The sequence below is a fragment of the Liolophura sinensis genome, chromosome 4, assembly GCF_032854445.1.
Source record: "Liolophura sinensis isolate JHLJ2023 chromosome 4, CUHK_Ljap_v2, whole genome shotgun sequence".
Taxonomy (NCBI): Eukaryota; Metazoa; Mollusca; class Polyplacophora; order Chitonida; family Chitonidae; genus Liolophura; species Liolophura sinensis.
The window spans coordinates 4,402,666-4,429,414 of record NC_088298.1 but is presented as its reverse complement, the minus strand read 5'-3'; the positions used below and the strand labels follow the sequence as shown (position 1 = coordinate 4,429,414).

Here is a 26,749-nt window from a genome sequence, read left to right as displayed (position 1 = left end):
TCAACCACCCAGTCATTTATTCAGCAAACTCATTAGATCCGCCAACTAACTGATCAGATCTGCCAACTAATTGAGCACGTCTGCCAACAAATTGAGCACGTCTGTCAACAAACTGATGAGTCATTTTTCATTGTGCCCACAGCTATGTTCTGACCAAGTCACCCTAGAAGAGGGCGTTGGAGAGATGTTCACAAGTTTTATCCACCATGTTTTGCATTTCTTGGAATGTCTCTACGATCCTTATTTTATCTGGAGAAAGAGGCTGCGAGGGTGAGTAGAGATGTCTCATATATCAACTACAGGGGCCGTGGGTTTAAAATCCCTGGCAAGTCAAGCCATACAAAAAACAAAAATAATAAAGTAACAGGAAAAAAAATGATGTGCAGCCTCGCTGGCTTAGATCATGGTAGTCCTCGCTTACTGCCAACGTCAAGTCCGTGACCAATGAGATTGCGTGCTCATATCCAGCTCTTGCCGTTTTTTCTTTAGGTCTGAGATAAAAACAGATTTACTGATGACAATATTCCTGCCAAATAGGTTTTATACCCTAATTCTTCAACATTTTGGCAAGTGACAGAACAACTTGATTTGGAGACAAAAAACTGCATTAGCTGGATTGGCGAATTTGTGGGCTTCACCAAAAATATGATTTTATCAGTCAACACCGAAGAATGTCTTCGGAATGTATGCTTCAATAAACACTTTGCACACAAGGGAAATGGTTGAAGAATCACAGAAACTGAAAAATTCCTGAGCACAATTTTCCTACCAAAAAGGCTTTATAATAGTGGCAGATATGTTTTACAAATAAACTCAGGTAAAACTTCACACTACACTGTTTGAGTGTGCTGTCAGCGCTATTTTTCTTATTCTAACAATCTTTAATTTCGACAAAAATCATGCGTTTTGAACTTTATGTGAGATAATATATTGATGCATATGTACATTTGGCCTAGTTTTGTTTTTTCCTTCAAGTGCACGATTTTTTGATGTGTTTTTGGTAAATGACCTAATATTTCCAATATTTTCATAGGTAGAATTAGATGAAAACCCACAACCATCTGCAGGTTGCTGGCAGACCTTTTCACATTTAGAGCAATTTAGAGTATAATATTTTTAGTATTTACACTTTCTGAACATACCACATGATTCTAGTGCAGAAAATTGTCTGAGACCGCTGTGGGGTTTTGAACCAGCGACACTCCGAGCCATTGTTAACTTGTATCAGCTAATATGCAGATATGTCAAATACCAAACTGTGGCTGGTAAGCAGGAGGGTTGAGGGGAGTTAACTGGGGACGGGTAGGACTACATGTTGTATTGTCAAGTCAGACAAACTATAGTAGTAATACGCAGTTTTCAAGTTACGTCATTACAACAACAGAATGACGTCCCGGTGCAAAATAACATCGCCACTTCACGGCACGGGAGGGCTAACTGCCTATCTTATAACATGGCAGTGATCGTGTTTAGATCAAAGTACCGGGATAACATCATTATTTTTGCAATATCGGGAACCCAAATCCATCCAAGAACAGAAGATCAGAAGATCAATCTAATCCTTTTTAATTAGTACTCTATATTCTATATACCACCTCATGTTAAAATTACCAGATTGGCCCTACGGTGCTGTAAAGCAACGACGTCATGTCACAAAGGGGCATCACTCTGTTGTCATAACGTCATATCTTGAAACCTGCGTATTCAATAATATCCAGATGAGTTAGTGTCTTCCATGTTAACAGATGCCTATAAATCACCAGCAATGTCAATCAACCTTCTAGACCATTCCGAAAGACTTCACACAAAAATTGTCAGTACATGTACAGTGGCAGACTGGGAATTTTTACAGCTGGCATACACTACGGTTTTGATGGTCAGAAAGAAAAGAGCTGTTACAAAAACCAGTCCCATCATAACGCTGACTGACTGTCATATAAGCGAAATATTCTTGAGTATGGCGTAGAACACTCATGAAATAATAAATAAATATACAAATAAATAAACAAAAACTCCTTTCTAAATTTCATACAAATCTTAATGAGGTCTTGGAAAATATCAGTTGCCTGCGTGTCTAGTTGTTAAAGGTCTTGCTGTAATTCTTCAAGATTTCTACAGGTTTGCATGGTGATTAATTAAGTATATTCTGAGGGCATTATTGTATGTACACTGATAATATTATACTTTTTATGAAGCCCTGAAATTGGTCAAGCTTGTTGTCATAAAATGGTAAATAATGTGCTAAATCTCCGCATGAAGATTTGTACTTGAAAATTGTCAAGAAAATTTCTGGATAACACGTTCCCTTTCACATACTTGAGACCTGCTTGAATCATTCTGTATAATTCACAGGTCATATTATGCGGTGGGCCATTAGAGTGTTAAATCATAACTTTACACTTTCGCATAAACTGTCAATCCACTTTATATTTTTGACATTACCATGGTAGCACATTCCTTTCCAGCTGTGAACATTCCCAGTGTTTTATCAAGAAAATTGAAGTCCAAGCAGCCCACAGCTGCATTTGGCACGAGGTCATTCCATTTCACCCAACCATTAATGTGTTGCTATGGCAACCACTGTTTCTCAATGGATATGGGGAAAAGCAGCAAAATCTTCATTCGCTTTTTTTATCGCTGCTTGCTCTTTTTTTTTTTTTTCTGCCTTCTTATTTCTCAACGTTAATTTTCGGCAGCTGTTAACCACTTGCAGTCGACTTCAAAACCATTTGTCAGAACTCTGTCCCAAGAAAATGTCGATAAATGCAGATGAGATTACATGTATTTTCTTCTCCTGTCAGGATTATAAAAATGTTTTTGCACTTGACAATTAATGATCGATTTGGATAGCCAAATATTATTATTACTCAGGCGATTAACTTTCCAAATAGTGCATGTTATAAATCCTGCCATAAAAAAAGTAGTCCCAATCTCTTCTCTGCCTCATAACTCACACATTCCGTTTTAGATTTTAGGATCTACCCATATTTTTCCTGCATTTATGTACACATTTTTTCTGCAGGAATAACCCATATCCATCACAAAATGTTACCATTATTTTCTTTATTTTCCTTGCCTGTTATTTTTTGATCATTAGATTATTGTTCCTTATTAAAAATGTTACGGTTTATAAAGAGACTTTTTTTTCCTGTAAAATTTTTGAAGTGTTGTGAGTATTTTTTTTTATTTTTAACGTGGTTAAGTTCTGAACTCATTTATAAACAGGATACGTAGGTGGGAAGGTCTGCCAGCAACTTGCAGATGGTCGTGGGTTTCCCCCCTTGGCTCTGCCCGGTTTCCACCCACCATAATGCTGGCCGCCTTCGTATAAGTGAAATATTCTTGAGTATGGTGTAAAATCAGTATCAGTCAAATAAATAAATAAATATAAACAGGATATGTTTGCTTTTATCTGTTGCTGGTAATGCAGTCCATTGTTATAGGCCTCAGTTAGCGCAGCACAATAACTAAAGAGCCACTCACAAGTGCGGTCACTATGAGTTCAAGTCTATATGGTGGTGGATTTTCCTTGGGTTCTGCCGGGTTTCCTTCCACCATAATGCTGGTCACCAACATGTATTAAAGTGAAATATAATTGAATACAGCTTGAAACACCAATTAGATATGAAGTAAATAAAATCAAGTCCTTGTGTTTTACAGGTGGAAAATTGACAAGTCACGCCTGAAGTTTAGACCTGCCCTGTTACACGTAGAAGTGATTCCATTCTTTCATGGTGAGTGCTGTTAAGTTGTGCTTTTTTTGTTCTGGAGGTCTGAGAGTATAGCTGACTGAACCCTACACAAAGGCAGAGAATGAAAATTGATTTGATGATTTTTTTTTCTTTTTTGTACTGGAATCTGATAGCTAGGTGATTGATGTTTTTGTTTAGGGGAAACTTTTTTAATGTTAACCAATGAGACTAAATATGTTGATAATAGTTGCTCTACCCACTATTTTCAAGAATTTTTCACTTATACACCAGCAGTGAGTGGGTAAAATTCTGGCCTATACTCAAAGGATGTTTAAGCACTTCGGAAAATGCACCTTTGTGCAAAGTTTTTTAGGTCATTTTCTGTGACAAAAAATCTTGTGAAGTGTGCTATGTGATGTGTTTGTAATTCACGTAAAGTGCTACAATGTATTTTGACAGGAAGTTATACTTGGTAGCTAAAATTGAACACTGTGTGGTAAAGCGCCCTCAATGTGATGTATGAAATTTGAAAGTCTGAATGCATTGCTTTAAATTTAAAAGAAAAAAAAAATTGAAACAGTTTTCATTGATGGTGACTTTATTTTAAAATTGTCTTCCAGTACTCTGAAGTTTTGTCAGTTTCCTTCACCTATTAACCCTGACAACCGTTATATATGAAGTAAGAAATTCAGCAATACAGCATTTTACATGTAACACAAATCAAATAAAACTAAATAGATCTTTTCCCTGTACCCGTAAAGTCTCATGAGTAACGTTGAGAATGGTTAAACAAGAGTCAGATAAATAAATTTGTCCCATAATTTGCCTGTGTCAGTGATATAACAACAGTGACATAAATTTTCAATAATTTGAGCGTTATATAAATTACCTGAAATGAATTGGTCACATGAACTTCCATTGACTAGCTTATCCACTGAAAAAGTGCCTCTGCATACTGGACTATTTCTGGTGTTTTGTTGCCATGAAAAAACATAGCCCGGCTCACGATCACTTACAACACAGTGAGAGTGGTTTCTTGGTATCAAACTGTTAAGTTTTAGGGACACTGAATAGGCATAAAATTTATCTTCATGAAACGTGAAAATGTCAAAAGTGGGTGAAAGGAAGTGGGTCAACATTTGCAGTAGCTGGGACATCCGGCTAAAAGTTGATGTCATCTTACAACCAGGTCCCACAATAAGTGACTGGCATATGTTAAAATTTATTTTATATTTGATTAAGAAATAATGATTCTTCATTGAGATGCATCGCAGGCATCTGAGGGCTAAAATTTCAATTCTTCCACATGTCCCGATCTAAAATCATTTCTATTCTATTATACCTACTTTAAACTTTTACATATTTATTTGACACGAAAATGACACAAATGCAAGGCAAATTGCACAATCTTCCTCCCCTAGTTCGCTGCAGTCTGTCGTCCGCTGTCAACACCTGCTCGAGAGCATCATGCATTGGACCATACACACACAAAGCGGAAGCAATTAGCATGAGTATGTTGTCTGTGTTAATGAATTTGTGGCCTGAACACGTGTGATAACCCTTCTACTTTGAAAAGGTGTCGTCCGAGGTGGAGTTTTATGACGCAGGTCGTGATGCGTGTTCCGAACCATGCGTCTCTGATTTTAGACCTGTTGACATTCAACGTTGCATGTAGTAGGAAAATCCAAAGTATAATAGAATTGGTGGTTTACACTGTACCCAAAAATAAAGGTATGATGTCAAGACTGTGACAAATCAAAACAAACAACAGACTGAACAACTTGTCATTACTGATTAGTATAAAATGTGTTCCCAGAATGTTTCCAGAAAACCGGCCTGACAACAGAAATACAGCTGAGATTATTACACCTGTTTGGTGCCATCATGTCTGGAGCTCAGGTACGATTTTATTCTGCTAGATTTTATAAAGTTGCTGTAGTTGACCTAAAGTTTGGTCCATGACTACCATATTTATCAAAAGTTTGGTCCATGACCACCATATTTCACTTAATCATTAGACCATGACTACTGTATTATCACCTAAAGTTTGGTCCATCACTACTGTATTTCACCTAAAGTTTGGTCCATGACTACTGTATTTCACCTAAAGTTTGGCCCATGACTACTGTATTTCGCCCTAAAGTTTAGTCCATGACTACTGTATATGACTTCAAGTTTGGTCCATGACTACTGTATTTCACCTAATGTTTGGTCGATGACTACTGTATTTCACCTAAAGTTTGGTCCATGACTACTGTATTTCCCTAAAGTTTAGTCCATGACTACTGTATATGACTTCAAGTTTGGTCCATGACTACTGTACTCACCTAATGTTTGGTCGATAACTACTGTATTTCATCTAAAGTTTGGTCCTTGAGTATTGAGTATTTCACTTAATCATTAGTCCATGACTACTGTATTTCCCCCTAAATTTTGGGCCATGACTACTGTATTTCCCCCCTAAATTTTGGGCCATGACTATTGTATTTCCCCCCCCTAAATTTTGGGCCATGACTACTGTATTTCTCCTAAAGTTTGGTCTTGACTACCGTATTTTATCTATAGTTTGATCCATGACTACTGTAATTCACCTAAAGTTTGGTCTTGACTACCGTATTTCACCTAAAGTTTGGCCTTGACTACAGTATTTTATCTATAGTTTGATCCATGACTACTGTAATTCACCTAAAGTTTGGTCTTGACTACCGTATTTCACCTAAAGTTTGGTCTTGACTACCGTATTTTATCTATAGTTTGATCCATGACTACTGTAATTCACCTAAAGTTTGGTCTTGACTACCGTATTTCACCTAAAGTTTGGTCTTGACTACCGTATTTTATCTATAGTTTGATCCATGACTACTGTAATTCACCTAAAGTTTGGTCTTGACTACCGTATTTCACCTAAAGTTTGGTCTTGACTACCGTATTTTATCTATAGTTTGACCCATGACTACTGCATTTCACCTAAAGTTTGGTCCTTGACTACTGTATTTCACCTAAAGTTTGGTCTTGACTACCGTATTTTATCTATAGTTTGACCCATGACTACTGCATTTCACCTAAAGTATGGACCTTGACTACTGTATTTCACCTAAAGTTTGGCCCATGACTACTGTATTTCATCTAAAGTTTGGTCCTTGACTACTGCATTTCACCTAAAGTGTGGTCCTTGACTACTGTATTTCACCTAAAGTTTGGCCCATGACTACTGCATTTCACCTAAAGTTTGGCCCATTACTACCGTATTTCACCTAAAGTTTGGTCCATGACTACGGTATTTCACCTAAAGTTTGGTCTTGACTACCGTATTTTATCTATAGTTTGACCCATGACTACTGCATTTCACCTAAAGTATGGTCTTGACTACTGCATTTCACCTAAAGTTTGGTCTTGACTACTGTGTTTTCACCTAAAGTTTGGCCCATGACTACCGTATTTCACCTAAAATTTGGCTTTTGACTACCGTATTTCACCTAAAGTGTGGTCCTTGACTACTCTATTTCCCCTAGTGTTTTGTCCTTGACTACTGCATTTCACCTAAAGTTTGGTCCATTACTACCGTATTTCACCTAAAGTTTGGTCCATGACTACTGTATTTCACCTAAAGTTTGATCTTGACTACCGTATTTTATCTATAGTTTGGCTCATGATTGCTGTATTTCACCTAAAGTTTGGTCTTGACTACCGTATTTTATCTATAGTTTGGCTCATGACTACTGTATTTCACCTGAAGTTTGGTCTTGACTACCGTATTTTATCTATAGTTTGGCTCATGACTGCTGTATTTCACCTAAAGTTTGGTCTTGACTACCGCATTTTATCTATAGTTTGGCCCATGACTACCGTATTTCACCTAAAGTTTGGTCTTGACTACCATATTTTATCTATAGTTTGGTCCATGACTACTGTATATCACCTAAAGTTTGGTCTTGACTACCGTATTTTATCTATAGTTTGACCCATGACTACTGTATTTCACCTAAAGTTTGGTCTTGACTACCGTATTTTATCTATAGTTTGACCCATGACTACTGTATTTCACCTAAAGTTTGGTCTTGACTACCGTATTTTATCTATAGTTTGGCTCATGACTGCTGTATTTCACCTAAAGTTTGGTCTTGACTACCGCATTTTATCTATAGTTTGGCCCATGACTACCATATTTCACCTAAAGTTTGGTCTTGACTACAGTATTTTATCTGTAGTTTGGCCCATGACTACTGTATTTCACCTAAAGTTTGGTCTTGACTACAGTATTTTATCTATAGTTTGGCCCATGACTACGGTATTTCACCTAAAGTTTGGTCTTGACTACCGCATTTTATCTATAGTTTGACCCATGACTACCGTATTTCACCTAAAGTTTGGTCTTGACTACGGTATTTTGTCTATAGCTTGGCCCACGACTACCGTATTTCATTTAAAGATTAGTATGTAAAACAGCACATTTGGAAGCACATGAGGGCATTAAAATGAAACTTTTGATTCCTGATTCTCAGTTTTCAGATAGGAAACTAATAAAACTTTACAGGGAACTCTAACATGGCCCTATAAGGTGGATGAATCATTCAGAATAAAGAAAAATGTGTGACATGAAAAACGTACTTTAGGTGAAATTCAGTATGTTAATCATTATATGACAGGTTGACACCCGACATGACACTATTCAGCATTATGCTGAATTCCTCTCAGGGTGTCTGCTTGTGGGCTTCCCCAAGGCTCTGCCCATTTTCCTCCCACCATAGTGCTATCTGCCATAATCTATTAAAGTGAAATACCCTCTAGTACAGCGTAATACACCACTAAAGTCCTGTAACTCACTTTTCATTATGACAGCCTAGCTGCTTACAGTAACATTGACACTAGGTTAACTGTAGTTAACCAGTAGGTGTACATTTCAGCATTGCAACGTCTTAGGCTTAGGCTCAGGCTTGACTCGATGTAGGAAAATTCCAATTCCTCTAATTCCAAACGCTTTGAGAGATGGTAGATCCAGGCCCATTACTGGCTCGGGTCACATGTGAGGCCTTAAAAAAAGAAGAGGTTGGAACTTCCTCGCGTTGGGTTCAGCATGAAGACTGGTTGACCTGTATCAGTATAATTGCTCAGGCGGGGCGGCTTACTTGCCTTCAGGAAGTTGTCTCAGTGAAGCAGCTCCACAGCAGTGGAAATCCGTCTTGCAACAAGGAGATACATTACATGCACTCTAAGGATTTCTTCGTTGTCATATGACTGAAAAATTGCTAAGTATGACGTTAAACGCCAAGCACTCACTCACTCACTCACTCACTCACTCTAATTCCAAATAATTCATCATGTTCTTACTGTATTTGTTCTCCACAGCATAATGCCTTGAAAGCAATCACTCCCGCTACCTTAGACGTCTTGCTCAAGATCATTGGTCGAAACCAAAGCCAGCGACCAACCAATGAACAGAGGCACGACATGCTGAGCTTGAGGGACCTGGTGTTGAGATGTATCGTCAGAATGGTTCATGTCATACACTGTTGTAGTCCTGACCAGGTGTGTGAGCCTTCCTCTTGTGGGGGTATTAATGTCTGCCTGTGTGTGTGCCTGGCTGTCTGTGTGCCTATCTGTCCGTGTCTGTCTGTGTGTCTGGCTGTCTGTGTGCCTATGTGTCTGTGTCTGTCTGTGTGTTGAGATGTATCGTCAGAATGGTTCATGTTATACACTGTTTAAGTCCTGACTAGGTGTGTGAGCCTTCCTCTTGTGTGCAAATTAATGTTATATCTGTCTGTGTATCTACCTGTCTGTCTGTGTGTGTGTCTGGCTGTCTGTGTGCCTATCTGTCTGTGTCTGTCTGTGTGTTGAGATGTATCGTCAGAATGGTTCATGTTATACACTGTTGTCCTGACCAGGTGTGTGAGCCTTCCTCTTGTGTGCATATTAATGTTATATCTGTCTGTGTATCTGCCTGGCTGTCTGTGTGTCTGGCTGTCTGTGTGCCTATGTGTCTGTGTCTGTCTGTGTGTTGAGATGTATCGTCAGAATGGTTCATGTTATACACTGTTGTAGTCCTGACCAGGTGTGTGAGCCTTCCTCTTGTGTGCATATTAATGTTATATCTGTCTGTGTATCTACCTGTCTGTCTGTGTGAGTGTCTGTCTGTGTGTGTGCCTATCTGTCTGTGTCTGTCTGTGTGTTCACCTGTATCATCAGAATGGCTCACGTTATACACTGTTGTAGTCCTGACCAGGTGTGTGAGCCTTCTTCTTGTGTGCATATTAATGCTATATCTGTCTGTGTATCTACCTGTCTGTCTGTGTATCTACCTGTCTGGCTGTATGTGTGCCTATCTGTCTGTGTCTGTCTGTGTGTTCACCTGTATCATCAGAATGGCTCACGTTATACACTGTTGTCCTGACCAGGTGTGTGAGCCTTCCTCTTGTGTGCATATTAATGCTATATCTGTCTGTGTATCTGCCTGTCTGTCTGTGTATCTGGCTGTCTGTCTGTGTACTGAGGTGTATTGTGAGGATGGGTAAGGGTTTAAAACTAGTGTTGTTTGTTGTGTAACCCTATATTGCTGAACCTTGTTTCGTACCGAGTCAAATCCCCAAAAATGTGCAGTGTTTGAGGCATTGTGAGGAATTTTTTTCCTTGAGACCAGGACGAAAAGAGCTATTTAGGAAGAGGATGAATCAAAAGACACCTTAACGCTCACAGACATTTTCTTCTGACGTGCTTGGTAACTCCATGGTAACGTTCTCTACATGTCATGTTAAGGAGTACTTACGCGGCAGTGGGCTGTGTCCATGTTAAGGAACGGGAAACAGTTGATTCACTGGCACCCAATCCACATATGGCTGAAAGCTAAAACAGGATTTAACCTGCAGTGGTTGTGAGTTTCCCCCGGGCTGTGCCCGGTTTCCTCCCGCCATAATGCTGGCCGCCGTCGTATAAGTGAAATATTCTTGAGTATGGCGTAAAACACCAATCAAATAAATAAATAAATAAATAAAACAAACAGGATTCGGGTGATGTAAACAGAAATAGGCGTGCCCTCGGGCTATAGAAATAGCTCACATCTGATTGGTTAAAACTGATAATGTGGCATTTTTAATAGTGTCGATGCACAATTTTGCTTTCTTTGAACTGTGATATCTCAGTTGTGCAGCATCTCAAAATAAAAACTTCCTGTGGAGAACTTTATTGATGCAAGTATTCAGTTGGTTTAGTATTGTCTTTTATTTTAGTCCTGGATATTTTTTCAGGTATCTGCAAAATAAAAGGTGCTGAAATACTTAATAGGGGCAACTCAGTTTCCTGCACCCATAAAACATGCCACAAATCTTCGCCACACTTCAAGCATTTAAAGCATGAACCAGAACCTGAACATACCGTAAACGAACATAAATTTCTTCCATCACTAAATTGCCCATTTTTCTTCATTTTTGAGAGTTCCAGTTGAGTTAAGAAAGATGTTTTGAGGTTTGCTTAAAAGATGGGATAATATTCTATTTAAAGTCTTAGAACCAAAAATAATGTTTTGTGACGTTCATTTGCCTTTAAAAAAATGCGCTTTTGTGGGCGAAATTCGAGGTCATTTAGGGTACTTCACTTGAAAGCAGGATTCTTAAGTTTTCTACAAAGTATCACACTTCATTTTTTAGAAGGGATTTGATAGATGTAAAACAAAATGGCAGTACTGAACCAATGGCTGGTGTGAATGGAGGTAACCATATTTGAGATGTTGAGGTAAACGTGACGTCATAGTGCTATCAACAATGGCAACGTGCTAAAGTCCTGTCAAAATGTACTTTCACTAAACTTTTATTATGTCCCCCAAAAATATCAAAAAACTATTGAATGTGGATTGAAGATATACCAGTACAAACACTAGTTTTTCATTGAAGATAGATTATAAGCATTTCCTATCTTATCCTATCAGCAAATGTGAAATGAGTACAGAGTTATGGATTACCCATTCATCAGGAAGTAAAAATGTATGTTTTGTTGTTACAGAGACAAGTTGAGGTGGGACAGGTGATGGAGGGTTATCTCCACTTGTTACTGAATGATGAGACAGAGGGTGCTGGTGAAGAAGAAAATCAACAAAAGCTCAATATGATTGGTAAGTAGATGAATGAAAGATGAAAAGGAATAAATGAATATTTGTAAGTTTGTTTGTTTGTTTGGCTGGCTAGGGTTAATGTTGCTTCAACATTATTTTGTTCATTTTCTAACAGTATCTCCTTATAACAGATCAGAACCAACGATGACATATTTTATACAGTGCTGCCTCACTAGAACAACATCCTGGAGACACCAGACATGACACTCCTATCTAGTCACATTATACTGACACCGGGCTAAACTGTAATTGGTCTGTTTGTTTTATTTTGAGCACCAGGCAAGGTTGTACCAGGATTACTGTGGATAATCAAGTTTTAGATATGGTTTGATTTAGAGATCTGCTTCTGTTTGAGGATGACGCTCTGTCCCCGGTGTCATCTTTTCGACGCTAAATGGAGATTATAGCCTGATAATCCAAGAGCTAGCTGAAATTTAATTGACATGAGATCTATTAAAATCTTGACTGTTTCATGGGGCAGAGTATGCCTACCTGACTACAGAAACCCTTGTCTTAGGTGCACTTTGTAGTGGGTGGGGGCAGTGGGGCTCATTCCAATCACCCCCCAGTTTTATTTGACTTGGGGCCTATATGACTGACACCAATGCTGTGTTAAAAGGAAAGTCATACTTATTGTGAATTAACTGTTAAAGAAAAAATATGCGGTGGAAAGAACACTTAAGACAAAGATTAGTTAGTACTAATTACGCATTTATGGGACATAAATTCAAACCTACAACACTGAAACCAGATATGAAATGTTGAGTGTGGTCTAAATAGCAAATATCACCAACAGACAAGACTGTTGTGGAAAGCCGTGGCACTTAGGAAAAGGTCAAAGGTCAGTTTGCACCGAACGACCTTTGATTCTACTTTAGTTGACAAAGAACCTACATGACTGATAATTAGTGGAGAATGTAGTTTGATTTCTTCATCAATAATCAGTTGACTGTGTGAATGAAAATGTGTTTAACACCATGGAAAAGATTCTGATCCTTTCAAACCAAATTCTGATAAGACCAAATATAGTGCAAATGTGTTTGTTCAGCATGTGTAACATCCTCATTTATAACATTATTACACAAAGACAATATATACCAAGAGGACAGGTGGTCCAAACTATCCACCATACAAAAATTATTTTCAAGTGTCCTATCCACCATACAAAAATTATTTTCAAGTGTCTTTTTTCTCTTTAATGAAAAGACGATAGGGTTCAGGTTCAAGTCTGTTTGACTGCAAGCATTTCTCTATGCATGCGTCAAAAATACCCAGGTTGTATAAATTAGTACCCTAATTTTTCAACCGTCACTGTGACCAATGTTTGGAAACATTCTCAGAGACTTAGGTAATGTAGAGAAATAATGTGTTTTATTAACCTTGCCTCTTAGACAAACAACTAATTTTTGTTGTCATTTTAATGATAATTGTGTGCATAAATTCCACTGAAAAAAGTGCTTTGCTGGTTGAAAAAGTTGAAGATTTATCTTAACATACCAAAGCCTGTCAAATATTAGACTCTGCTGATAATAGAGCACGTAAATGATTTTTTTTTTTTTTTTTTTTTTTTTTTTTTGGATTTGAGGGGGAAATTTATTGTGGGAAATTAGGGGGATTCCCTCGTATCGTTTACCTAGTCATATATACATGTAAGCTACGTCCGTGTGTTGTGGCTGCAGATTCTAAAATGATAGATCAAATCTTTGTGTATATGTACCTACATTCTGAACTTATTTTTCCTTTTCATTCATTTTGTTAACTTTGTGTACTTGTACATACATGTACATATACCTTGTCATTCATTGTGCTTCTGTTGCTAATACGAATACAGACAAATTCATTACAACAGAAGTAATACATGGATGTCAAAGTCACTCATGCGAAACATCCCTGAAGTGGGTCATGCATGTATTTTGTCATATGTAGCAGACTGAAAAGCTCAAGTTCATAACTGTTTTTTTTTTATTTTTTTTATTTTTTTATATTCGTCTTTTTCAAACATGCTTCTGCTTTTCTATAAGCCTTTGGCTGCAAGCATGAAGGAAGTGGCCTCGTAATTCTGTTCAGTTTCACATTTTACCTGTAGCAGGTAGGTTAAGCCCTAACTGTAGACTAAACTCTGCATGATGGTTTCGTTAACCTGCTCGTGATACCCCTCAACAAGAAGGTAAAATAGGTCCTGTTTTCAGTTCGAGGAAATAAGTTGTCAAATCATGTGGAAATACATGTAGCTAACATATGCTGGTTTTATAATCTGGTATTGGGATAGCTTAGGTGCTTTGTTTTAATGCTACACGACCTCAGCTATTGGTCAGTTTTATATGGTACGGATAGATGGCTTTGGATCAACTTACTATGTGGTCACAGAGTTTAATGTCAAGTATATTCCTGTGGAATTTTTTCTTTTGTTTTCTTTTTTCCCCCCTCCAAACAAAGCTTTTCTTTCATGGGAACCTAATTTCAGCTTTCAGTCAAGAAGTGACTTCTTACAATGTTATTTAGCATTCAATATTGGGTACATATCAGAGCTGGTCAAAGGTTCAAACCCAGCTTTCGGCGGGGAATTTGTATAGTTTGCCCCACTTTCACTGCTTGTGACTGGGTGTTTACCCAATCTAACTTTTACTGAAGGTGACTTGTCTTCCACCAATATGGCATGCAAGTCTGTACGTTACACATGGGAAAGTTTGCCAGTAACATGCCAAAGGTCAGTGGTTTATTCAGACATTCTGACCACCATTGTACATGCAACATTTCTAGAATAAGAGTCAGACTACAATCAAATAAATAAATACACCTAGGTAAATTGGGGGTACCTGTACATACCTGTACATACATACATACATTCATACATACATACCTGCACATACACACATACATACACACCTGTACATACCTGTACATACATACATGCATACATACCTGCACATACACACATACATACATGCATGCATACATACATACATACATACATACATGCATACATACATACATACCTGCACATACATACATACCTACCTGTATATACGTACATATATATCTGTAGATATATACCTGTACATACATACATACATACATACATACATACATACTTGCATTATGTTTTTCCATATTCTGTTTAGGTGTAACCATGTAACTATGAAGTATGTGTATTTGTATTTGACCATATTCAAGCACAACACACACCCGAAGACTTCCAGGTCTAGAGATGGCCTTAGAGATGGCCTTCTGCTAAACAAGCCTGTGATGGATTGCATGCAGTGCACATGTACATCAGAGACATTGTGCTTCATTGTAATCCTTACCATGTTGTGATTTGTCTGACTTTTATAGCTCTGTACAAAAAATATAAATATATGTATATAAATGCATATATACCATGTGGTTTTAAAGCGTTCCTGAATGTAAAAACATGTAGTAATTTTTCGTGTTGTGTAGATGGATTAGAGCTTAGAATGAATACAGTGAACAAGTGCACATATATTTATGTACACATGCAGCATGGTGTAACCTCAGTACACATTTAGGTGTATGTGTACATATAGAGGTGCTGCATTAGTCTGTATACCTTTACAGCGTGTGTAAAAAGCATGTGTTCTCTTTGTGAATGAAAGGCGATTGCTTTTGTTGTCCCATTCCTGTAATGTCAGTATACCTTTTGACAAAATGGGCATATACAGGTACTTTTAGAAATCGGCCTGCATGTACATGCACTTCTACATGTATGTCATAGGCCTGTTGTACTGAACATTGAAGGTTGACAAACTCAGAAATACATATTTGTGTCCATACAAAAGTTATTGTAAGGCCACCCCAATGTTAATTTTTATTTTACAGATATAGTGAGTGAGTGCTTGGGGTTTTAGGTCATAGTCAACAATTTTTATGACAATGAATGAATTCTTAGAGTGCAAGTAATGTGCTACCTTTGTTGCAGGACGGTTTTCCACGCTCTTTTATCTAGTGCTGCTTCACTAAAAAAGCGTTATCGAGGGCAAATAAGCCGACCCACCCAAGCCATTATACTGAATAGGGGTCAACTAGTTGTTTGGGGGGGGGGGGGGGGGGGAGGGTAACTGTATATATATATTACTAGCAATTAAATCTTAAAACACCTTTCTAAACTCAGTAGAACTCTCAGAATCAGGAAAAATGGGCAGGTTAGTCATGGATGAAATTTATGGTCATTTAGGTAGGATTTAGGTTTGTACAGGTACTGGTGGATAGGATTTAGGTTTGTACAGGTACTGATGGATAGTATTTAGGTTTGTACAGGTACTGATGGATAGGATTTAGGTTTGTACAGGTACTGATGGATAGGATTTAGGTTTGTACAGGTACTGATGGATAGGATTTAGGTTTGTACATGTACTGATGGATAGGATTTAGGTTTGTACAGGTACTGATGTGTAGGGTTTAGGTTTGTACATGTACTGATGTGTAGGATTTAGGTTTGTACAGGTACTGATGTGTAGGATTTAGGTTTGTACAGGTACTGATGGATAGGATTTAGGTTTGTAACAGGTACTGATGGATAGGATTTAGGTTGTACAGGTACTGATGGATAGGATTTAGGTTTGTACAGGTACTGATGTGTAGGGTTTAGGTTTGTACATGTACTGATGGGTAGGATTTAGGTTTGTACAGGTACTGATGTGTAGGATTTAGGTTTGTACAGGTACTGATAGATAGGATTTAGGTTTGTACAGGTACTGATGTGTAGGATTAGGTTTGTACAGGTACTGATGGATAGGATTTAGGTTTGTACAGGTACTGATGGATGGGATTTAGGTTTGTACAGGTACTGATGTGTAGGGTTAGGTTTGTAAGGGGTACTGATGGATAGGATTTAGGTTTGTACAGGTACTGATGTGTAGGATTTAGGTTTGTACAGGTAGTGATGGGTAGGATTTAGGTTTTGTACAGGTACTGGTGGATAGGGTTTAGGTTTCTACAGGTACTGATGGGTAGGATTTAGGTTTGAAACAGGTACTGATGGATAGGATTTAGGTTTGTAATCGGAGTAACCTTTGCTATACATGTTCATAATTACAGAACCGTAATATGGCATAATCTTTACATTATATTGTCATGATTATCAATCTTGGTAAACTTTGGAAATAATTAAATTGACATTAGGTGAAATTAAACCCAATCAGGAAGTTTTAAGTAATTGTAATTTGTGTCATCTGTCGAGAGCTGAGAGGCATACCAAACTGGTGATGCATGTTGGCCTGTAATTCACAACCATATATATGTATTTGTACTTAACCTATTTCCTCTAATTTTTGGGACACCTGTTCTGCTCATTTTAGCCAGGATATAGGTAATTGTAGCAGGGATATTGAGTTTCTTTTTTTTTTGGTCACATGGTTAGACCATCTCATGAACAACACATTCGTATATTTACTTTTCCAAAGGTTGGTAAAGAAATGTAATGTTGTACTTTCAACACTACTAATATCTGTCCCAATAATTAGAAGAATTAGGGTATTTGTACCTATTTTATGGGAAAGTCGGTTGCCCAAGTGGCACTGGTATAGCTGCACATGTAGGTGGTGAACAGTTATCTGGTTGCCTGCAAATGTATGTGTGTGTAGATACTTGATTCTGAGGTCACTAGTTCAAAACCTGAAGTGGCAGGCGTGGAAGTTACCAAACTGTGTGTATATCCTTTGAGATTTGGGAATGTTAGTTGGTTTTACAGTTAAATCTAGGAAAACATGTTGCACGATTTATTTTCACCTTATGTTACTTGTACTGTCAAAGACTGTGCATTCATGTCGGTCACTCGTAGTGAAAAAAATGTTGATAAATCACAGGCGAATGGAACTCGACTGACTGGACTAAAATTAAATTCCTGGTTAAAGTAGAACTCCAGTGCTGGACCTTCCAGACTGCACCTGAATGCTTTTATGTTCCCTGAATCGATTACGGTAATTTAAAATTTAAACTGGCATTTCTATGCGCCACCAATCACTGTTTCCATTCAATATGATTCAAGCCTTACTTATTCTGGCCAGTGATACTTTTTTAAAACATAAAAGAATGGCTTGATTGTAAGTTTTTGGGTGTAATTTATTGGTTGATACCTATAATTGTGATGTCAACGGTGGTAACTGTCAAAAACAACTCTGTGGATGAGGAATCAGAACGCTACATGGTCCTGTGTTCTAGAATACTTATTGTTTACTCCAGGCGCTCCAGGTTCTTCCACCTAGACATCTCACCTCGGGCACAGAAGTAAAAAAAATATTGAGCGCTGGCATTAAACAGTAATCAAATAAGCTAAACGTCTGTTGTGTATATTTCAGGAACAATCAATGAAATGATGACGTGCAGGGACAAAGGAGCTCTTCAGGTCACGCTGATCAATGGCGGTACATTTGATGCCTTCGTACACTCCTACAGAAGACACCAGTAAGTCCGGCTTTTATCACTGGTATTTCTGTAAATAGTTGTAGCGGTCAAGTGGAATTTGAGATGTGGAGTATTTTGTAATTCACGGTTTTACTACCAGTATACTTTTAGTTTAAGGGACATACTGCTGAAAACTATTTCAGAATTTTTGAGTTGGTTCAGCAAAATACAAAAATGAGTTGTTTATGAGACCTAACTAAACCTCCTGGGCCTATATTTTTCGAAAAATGACAATTAAGAGAATTATAAGGGGAAATTCGTTACTGGTCTAAACTGTCTGCCCGACAAGATAGCATGCAAATGAAGAAGCGCAAAGATTCCCACAATGCAATGTTCTCTCATGGATTGCACATGTAAACAATGTGATAGATTGAAAGCGAATTAGAAGTCTAGTAAACCAAATATGAATTCCTTTCTGTCGATATTGTTTTATAAAGTACTTGTAATTCCCAACAATCTGAAGTTACACAGCCCGACCATATAATTACAACACAGTGCCAAGTCTGACATTTCAATTGACCAAGCATTACCTGTTCTCTAGACAACATGGGGAGGTTGCTGACTAAAACAATCAGGTTTTCTAGTCAGTAGACATCTGGAAGTATCAGCTACGTAGAAGACATGAAATAACAGCACAATGTTTATTTACATTCATGGTTTCGTCTTTTGAGCGGTAGTCTCCAATTTTTCATATACATGTAAATGTGACGTGTGCCCGTTTATCTGTCAGTCTGTCCGTCTGTCCATCTGTAAGTCTGTCCGTCTGTCCATCTGTCAGTCTGTCCGTCTGTCAATCTGTCAGTCTGTCTGTATGTCCATCTGTCAGTCTGTCCGACTGTCCTACTATCAGTCTGCCCGTCTGTCAGTCTGTCCGTCTGTCAGTCTAACGTTTTGTTGTTGTTATATCCCTAACTGTTCTTCCATACATGTAGTTGACAGGCAGTGATGCTCAAACTCTGGCCATGTCTGTCTGGGTGTCATGAATGCTGCCTTAGCTGGCTCCCCTTTAGCAAAGAGTAAGTAGCCTATTCGCTTCAGCCTATCTGTTACTCAGACCTGGCATTAAAATTCTTTCTTTTACTTCCTAGCTAGGCTACATGTACTAGCTGATTTAACATGTGCCTGTAGGCCTACCTCATAGTTTGAACAGCTGACAAAATTCAAATAGAAACTTTCACAGTAATCAAAACCAGTATGCTTCATGGGTTTTTTCTTGAATTATAAATTGTTAGGCTTTTAAAGAAATTCAGCTATAACTCTTAAAGTAGGTCTAGGCCTCTCGGATATATCCTACTAGTTGGATTGCTCCTTATTTAAAACTCAGCTGGATGTTTATTGAAAGTACTTCCCATGCTTTGATTTCTTTTCAATTTTGACACCACCAACTAATTTTGCAAGGTAAAATGAAAACTTAACTGGCCTCCCTTTACTCAGATGGTTAAATGATGATCACGCCAATCAGTTTTAAAAAAAAAATAAATTAAACCTGTGTCAAATAAATATGCAGTTGAGCTACTGTGATTCTTCAACCATTTTGCATGTTTGCAAGGTTGTTCAAGCATGTTGGTAGACATTGCTCTTTTTGTGAAGCCCTAAAATTGGCTAGCAGAAACAATGTAGTTTTGTCTCCACAGTCAAATTAAAAATGTGCATAAATTGAACTGAAAGGGGCTTTTCCATATGCAAAATGGTTGAGTAATTAGGGTACCAGATAAACATGCGTGTATAGTTAAAATTTTGCCGTTTTCAGGAAAAGTTTCGAGACAAGGTCGGCTATACAAAATTTGTGGACGCTCTGAAAAGTCTGGGACAAACCGTCGATGGAGCTTCTGCAGGCAGTTTTAGGACTGGTGAGTGTGGTAAGCTAGACATACACTGAAGCTTCCCACGTGGTTAACACCCAACTCGACTCAACGCAACCGTTGTGTTCTGGTCCAAGAACTTGTGTATGCTATAGTATTGTATTGGCACAATTCAACTAGAGTTCTTCCTCTCCGCTTGTACGTGGAAGGCCTGTCAGCAACCTGCAGTTAGTCATGGGTTTCCCCTGGGCTCTGCCCGGTTTCCTCCCACCATAATGCTGGCCGCTGTCGTATAAGTGAAATATTCTTGAGTACGGCATAAAACACTAATCAAACAAATAGATAAATAAGAGAGTCATTTTTGTATAGGCCGGTTCAGTTTGTTCAGGTAAGTTCAGTTGTTGGGAAAGTAAACACTATAACGAAGTATATATATCAGAGATGAAAGACTGTTTAAAGTACGGCAATTAAAACAGTCGTCTTGATGGAACATACCGTATTCACATGTGTAAACATTTCCCTTTCCTTTTCCCTTTTAAATGTGTAGTGCTTTGACAACTCCAGCCAGTGACGTCTCAAGGCGATACATGATACTTCAGTATTTCGGTCTTATGTAGACACACGGTTGCATTTTTTTTATCATTTTTTCCAAGGCCTGCTAAGCTCCAAAAGTCCTGGATGGATGACTTCACTGTCAGATTTTTAAACAGCGCCTTAGGACATGTTAATAATGAAACAGCAAGAATTGGATGTATGAGACAAGAAGGATTCAACTTAGCCTTTACACAAAACATTGTCTTTGTCACAGGTCTTTGTTTTGGCAACGCAAAATTAAGACACAACACAGTGATGGCCCCAACAAAGATAAGGGGCATGCAGGCCAAATAATTTTGCATACAAAAACCACTTTAGGTGAACCTACGTACAGAAGGTCAGACTGTGCTGTGGCGTTCACACCACTATATGCAGGCAGTAACAAGCTGGGCAAGGGGCAGCTAAATTGCCCATATTACATACAATAGCCAACCTTTTTTTTCTAGTTATTGGCATGCCTTTCACACTTGAAACATGAATACTCCTTTTAATAACGCCCCCCACCCCCCTACCCCCAACAAGTTAAGCTGAATTTCTTGGTGCCGCCATGTTGTTGTTATTGTACAGATTAATGTCAAAAGAAATTTAATTTCCTGACCTTATAATTCTGAATTTGCCCTTGTTCAGGTGGTGGAGGGAGACTACGAGGAAGATTGCATTCACAAAGTGCACAACACGGAGGCTGCGTTGATGTTGTTACACTGGCTTCCCGACATCCAGTCACATCAGCTCCAAATATGGCTGTCTGAAAACCTCTGCAAGCTGTGTAGCCATGGCAACCACAACCGCATGAGCTGCTGCTCAGGAGGTCTGATTGGAGGAATTCTGAACGTGCTCAGTCGAGAGAAACAGATCAACGCAACTGCTGTGTGTGAGTAGAAAGAAATTTGTGCAGTCGTAAGCTGCGCCTGCTGTGTCCGATTTATAACACCACCCGAAATTCTGAACCATTATGGTTGGAATGATTGTAGTCTGTGGTATGAAATGCGCTTTAAAAACAGGCAGAATTGGAGGCGTTGTACGATCAGAATTTGGGTTTTTCCACTGGTTTTTTCCATCCGCTTGTCATCACTAAAAGTTTCAAGTGTTTGGAACACTAACAGTGCTGAATCTTCATTAAAGACTTGCAGGAAACCATTACAAAAGTTATCGTTGAAAAAAAAATATTGCACAAACGTTAATGATAGGTATTGTATAAATTTATTGATTTATTTGTTTGATTGGTGTTTTACTCCATACTCAGGAATATTTCACTTATACAACAGCAGCCAGCGTTATGGTGGAAGGAAACTGTATTTGTTAGTTAATGGTAGGACATCGACCAAGTCTGTAAATGAATATTTCTCAAACAATGAACCTAACTGATACAGTTAAAGGGTTATTGTCTGATACAGTTAAAGGATTTACTACTAACTCATAGGTAGCTACCCTTGTATGTACTGCTAAATTAAAGGTAAACCAAATATTGAACAGTGCATTAATCTGAGCAATATGACACTTGAATCACTACCTCACGAGGCAGATTGTATGTATTTTTTCGAACAACAATCGGCAGTCTCCTCCGAATTAAGTCCAACAGATCGTCGAAGAACCCTGGAGTTATTTCCGATTTCCAGACGATTTGACCATCTTGGATTTACAGCACAAGACAGAGGGAAGAACCCACCAAAAACAGCCATGTCTGCATGCTTTTGTTAGTTTACAGCTGACAGTTACGAGAGGAATTCAAATGAATTTCCACAAGGGCACCTGCACAGAGTGGCTATAAAATATTGTTAACTGAACTGAAAGCTGATTGTAGATCTCTGTACACTAACGTTGACGTCCACATAGCACGTGTGTTTATATTGCACACGACCCTAGGCCTATATAGGGATAGGCTATTCGGCATGCCGACATTAAGATGTACCGGTAGCTGTCATCACATATGGGTGTCGATTTAGAATCCCTTGGGTAATAGAAGGATAGTTATTGTCAAATAGACAGAAGAAAAGAATGGTAAACAAATACATATAAATAAGTATATTTGCTTCTGTGTAGCTAGAATCCATCTAGAAAATGATATCGTTTTCAAACGAATTCCCAGGTTATTTAGGCCAGCTAGACTTGGGTTGACCATCTGTCATCCACTAAGCTGTACTGGTGGCTGGCTGGAGAGCGGCTTGGGCAATAAATCTATTGTTTGTTGTGGGTTTAAAGTCATTATTACCTTTCACAGAAGAAGAATACACTGTTTAAACTAGTTATAATCTTTAAATTAGTACCGATAGCTAAATCTGGACACACTCTTTAATATCTCAATATGTCCAACAATTAACAGGGCTTAAGACAATGTTAGATGTGTTGTTATAGAAGTTATAGTTCGTTATGATAATTAAATTAATTGCACTTTGTTGTTATTTGATCTGTTTACCTTATAAATGTAGGTCATCTGATCAACTTGTTGGAAGCTTTGGGCAAGTATTCCATCACATCATCTGAGCTCAAACATCTGATTGGTCTGTTAAGGCTGGATGAAGAGGACCAACAGGTTTGTAACGGAGTCAGTGATTGGTTAAAACATGGACTGTTTCAATACAAGCCAGTCAGCATTAGCGCTGTATGCTTTATTACTAAGCATGATCTCTAGGTGTCGGGCACAGAAAATGATTTCATCTGTATGTTTCCGTTTGTAACAAAGATATTTTCAGAACAAAACCAGTGAAATAACTTGCATGAAATTTTGATGGAACGGAAACTTAGGACAAAGGAAGAATTGATTGACAGATGCAGATATGGGAATACGTACCAACATGTCAGCATTTGTTGGTGTCCTCACATTGGACCAAAGTAATGTTATACCCACTGTCGACCACTGTCGAATTTATTTGTATAAATAACTTTAATAACCTGTGTTGTAATAAAACACCAACAAAACACAGTAGGCCATTGATCTATCAAGTCAATGATGACCCAGGAGCTTCCCATCAATGCGTCACTGTGAGTTCAAGTCCAGCTCATGCTAGCTTCCTCTCCAGCCATATGTTGGTAGGTCTTCTAGCAACCTGTACATGGTTGTGGGTTTTCCCCGGGGAAGTGATAATATAAGTTAAATATTGTTGAGTGTGGCGTATCAAATAAATAATCAAATATATAAATAAAATCAAGTCATTGCACAATATGCTTATTTCGCAGAATGCCTATTGCTCTCGCCTGATGAGGTCTTTGTCAACAATGGCCAGGCGAGATGGCAAAGACGGAGCTCTTCAGTTCATCTATATTCAAGATCCCATGGATGTAAGGAAAATGTTTGACTTATCATATCTTTTGTTTGTCTGTGTCTTTAAGTCAAAAGGTTTGTCAGATAGCTGGTGAAGGTTGATTATAATTATATTTATGGTCATGTCAGTTGGACAGTCACTCATTTTGGTTTCACAAATTATTGTGTTTTTCTTTCATGCCTTAGATCATATCAGTTGGATATGTACTTGTTTTAGTTTCACAGGTTCTAGTCTTTTTGCCTGAGGGATTATTGTCAGTTTGGCAGGTACATGTTTTCGGGGTTTTCATCCCTAAAGCCATGTCAGTTGGATAGGCGCTTATTTTAGGTGTACACATCGTAGTTTTCTTTGCCTTAAACGTTTTTGTTTTTCTCTTTTTGCCTGAGGACGTAATCATTTTTTGTCTTTGTGCCTGTGGTCTTTTCAGTGGCTACACCTTATTTGTTTCACAAATTATGTTTTCTCCACGATATAGCTGAAATATTGCGACATTATGAAACCTCAACCATTCATTCATTCATTCAAATTGGGGTATCATACTGCTTTCCTCTCCTCTCCTCTCCAGTCGTGCGTGGAAAGGTCTTCCAACAACTTGCAGATGATCTTGGGTTTCCTCCCACCATAATACTGGCCACCGTCATATAAGTGAAATGTGCTTAACTACGGCGTAAAACACCAGTTATATAAGTAAATAAATTAAACAGGGGTAACTTTACCTTCGATCTTTATTTTTCCTCTCTCCCCAGGGTATCTCACTATGTCAGAACCTCAAGAAGTGGCCAGGGGGTGGGTTCTCCTTCCATGGATGGGTGTGTCTAGACACTGACATTGACCTCACCTCTCACTGTAGTCAGGACCCTCAGCTTTACAGACGGCAGCTCTACCTGTGAGTAAAACACGTCATACTGTGTAACATGCCATCAGGGCCCTCACTGTAGTCAGGACCCTCAGCTTTACAGACGGCAGCTCTACCTGTGAGTAAAACACATCATACTGTATAACATGCCATCAGGGCCCTCACTGTAGTCAGGACCCTGAGCTTTACAGACAGCAGCTCTACCTGTGAGTAAAACACGTCATACTGTATAACATGCCATCTGGGCCCTCACTGTAGTCAGGACCCTGAGCTTTACAGACGGCAGCTCTACCTGTGAGTAAAACACATCATACTGTATAACATGCCATCAGGACCCTCACTGTAGTCAGGACCCTGAGCTTTACAGACGGCAGCTCTACCTGTGAGTAAAACACGTCATACTGTATAACATGCCATCAGGACCCTCACTGTAGTCAGGACCCTCAGCTTCACAGACGGCAGCTCTACCTGTGAGTAAAACACATCATACTGTATAACATGCCATCGGGACCCTCACTGTAGTCAGGACCCTGAGCTTTACAGACGGCAGCTCTACCTGTGAGTAAAACACGTCATACTGTATAACATGCCATCAGGGCCCTCACTGTAGTCAGGACCCTCAGCTTCACAGATGGCAGCTCTACCTGTGAGTAAAACACGTCATACTGTATAACATGCCATCTGGGCCCTCACTGTAGTCAGGACCCTCAGCTTTACAGACGGCAGCTCTACCTGTGAGTAAAACACGTCATACTGTATAACATGCCATCTGGGCCCTCACTGTAGTCAGGACCCTCAGCTTTACAGACGGCAGCTCTACCTGTGAGTAAAACACATCATACTGTATAACATGCCATCTGGGCCCTCACTGTAGTCAGGACCCTCAGCTTCACAGACGGCAGCTCTACCTGTGAGTAAAACACATCATACTGTATAACATGCCATCAGGGCCCTCACTGTAGTCAGGACCCTGAGCTTTACAGACGGCAGCTCTACCTGTGAGTAAATCAGGGCCTTCACTGTAGTCAGGACACTCAGCATCACAGACGGGAGCTGTGTGAGCGAGTAAAACACGTCATACTGTATAACATTACATAACCTTGATGGCTTGAAAGAGTAGACGACTTTGGATCAAATGTACATATACATTAACAAAATATCTCTCAGGTTATTTAAAAGACATAACTTAGCAGAGGCGAGACGTCATAGTTCAAAGTATTTAGTCTGAGATTGCTCTGGTGTTGGGTTTTGCAAAATTTTGTTCCGCCAAGGATTGCCCCAAAACAACATCAGAGCGCGCTCCATTTAAAAACCTAATGCGGTAATTGTCACGGCATTTTAGATGAAAATTTCCCATCCGATATCTCCCCAAGGCCTGAAGTTTACAGACACTTGTGTTTTTTATCGTTTTGTCTGTTGATGTAACACAAGCACAACGTCAATCGGTTATTTCCCAGGCCATGTGGGCCAGAGATTCCGTGATGATGTTCAAAGAAAACAGGTGTAACTGCATCAGGTTTTTAAATGGAGCGCTCTCTGACATTGATTCGGGGCTATCCTTGGCCGAACAAAATTTTGCCAAACCTAATGTCAGAGCAATCTCTGACTAAAAGTGTATTAAGCAAAACCCCGTACGTTGAGACAAACAAAAGCATCACCATGTTACCAGTTTTAAGCAGTTTTCATGATAACATACACCGTAGTAGGGCATGGCTGTGAAAGAGTGCTATATTTGTGTTTCCCTGTTACAGGATAACAACAGGGGCAGGCTGTGGATTTGAAGCTTTCTTCACACCAGACTGTAACCTTGTCGTAGCCGTTTTCAACAAGAAGGAGTGCTCCTCCGTCACTGTGTCCGATTTCCAGTTTCAAGATCAATGCTGGGTGAGTAAAAACAGGACACAGAACTTTTGGAAACATAAGATTTTTGGTCATGAATACAGAAAAAGTAAATTCATTCTGTCGATATTAATACAGTGTGATTCGAAATAAAAATAAACACATGTACTGATACAGGATTAACTTTA

The 26,749-nt window shown here is 38.8% G+C and overlaps 1 protein-coding gene across 1 annotated transcript in view; it reads left to right on the top strand.

The window, feature by feature from the left end:
- Nucleotides 1-26,749, top strand: part of LOC135464886 (neurobeachin-like protein 1) — a 90,492-nt gene that overhangs the window by 20,435 nt on the left and 43,308 nt on the right. The window contains 15 exon segments of the mRNA XM_064742455.1: nt 143-270; nt 3,661-3,734; nt 5,509-5,591; nt 9,039-9,218; nt 11,682-11,790; nt 18,105-18,188; nt 18,191-18,210; nt 19,143-19,184; nt 19,940-20,023; nt 20,025-20,060; nt 21,234-21,477; nt 23,033-23,136; nt 23,781-23,882; nt 24,613-24,752; nt 26,474-26,606. Of these exon segments, the coding sequence (XP_064598525.1) occupies nt 143-270; nt 3,661-3,734; nt 5,509-5,591; nt 9,039-9,218; nt 11,682-11,790; nt 18,105-18,188; nt 18,191-18,210; nt 19,143-19,184; nt 19,940-20,023; nt 20,025-20,060; nt 21,234-21,477; nt 23,033-23,136; nt 23,781-23,882; nt 24,613-24,752; nt 26,474-26,606 (1,563 nt within the window).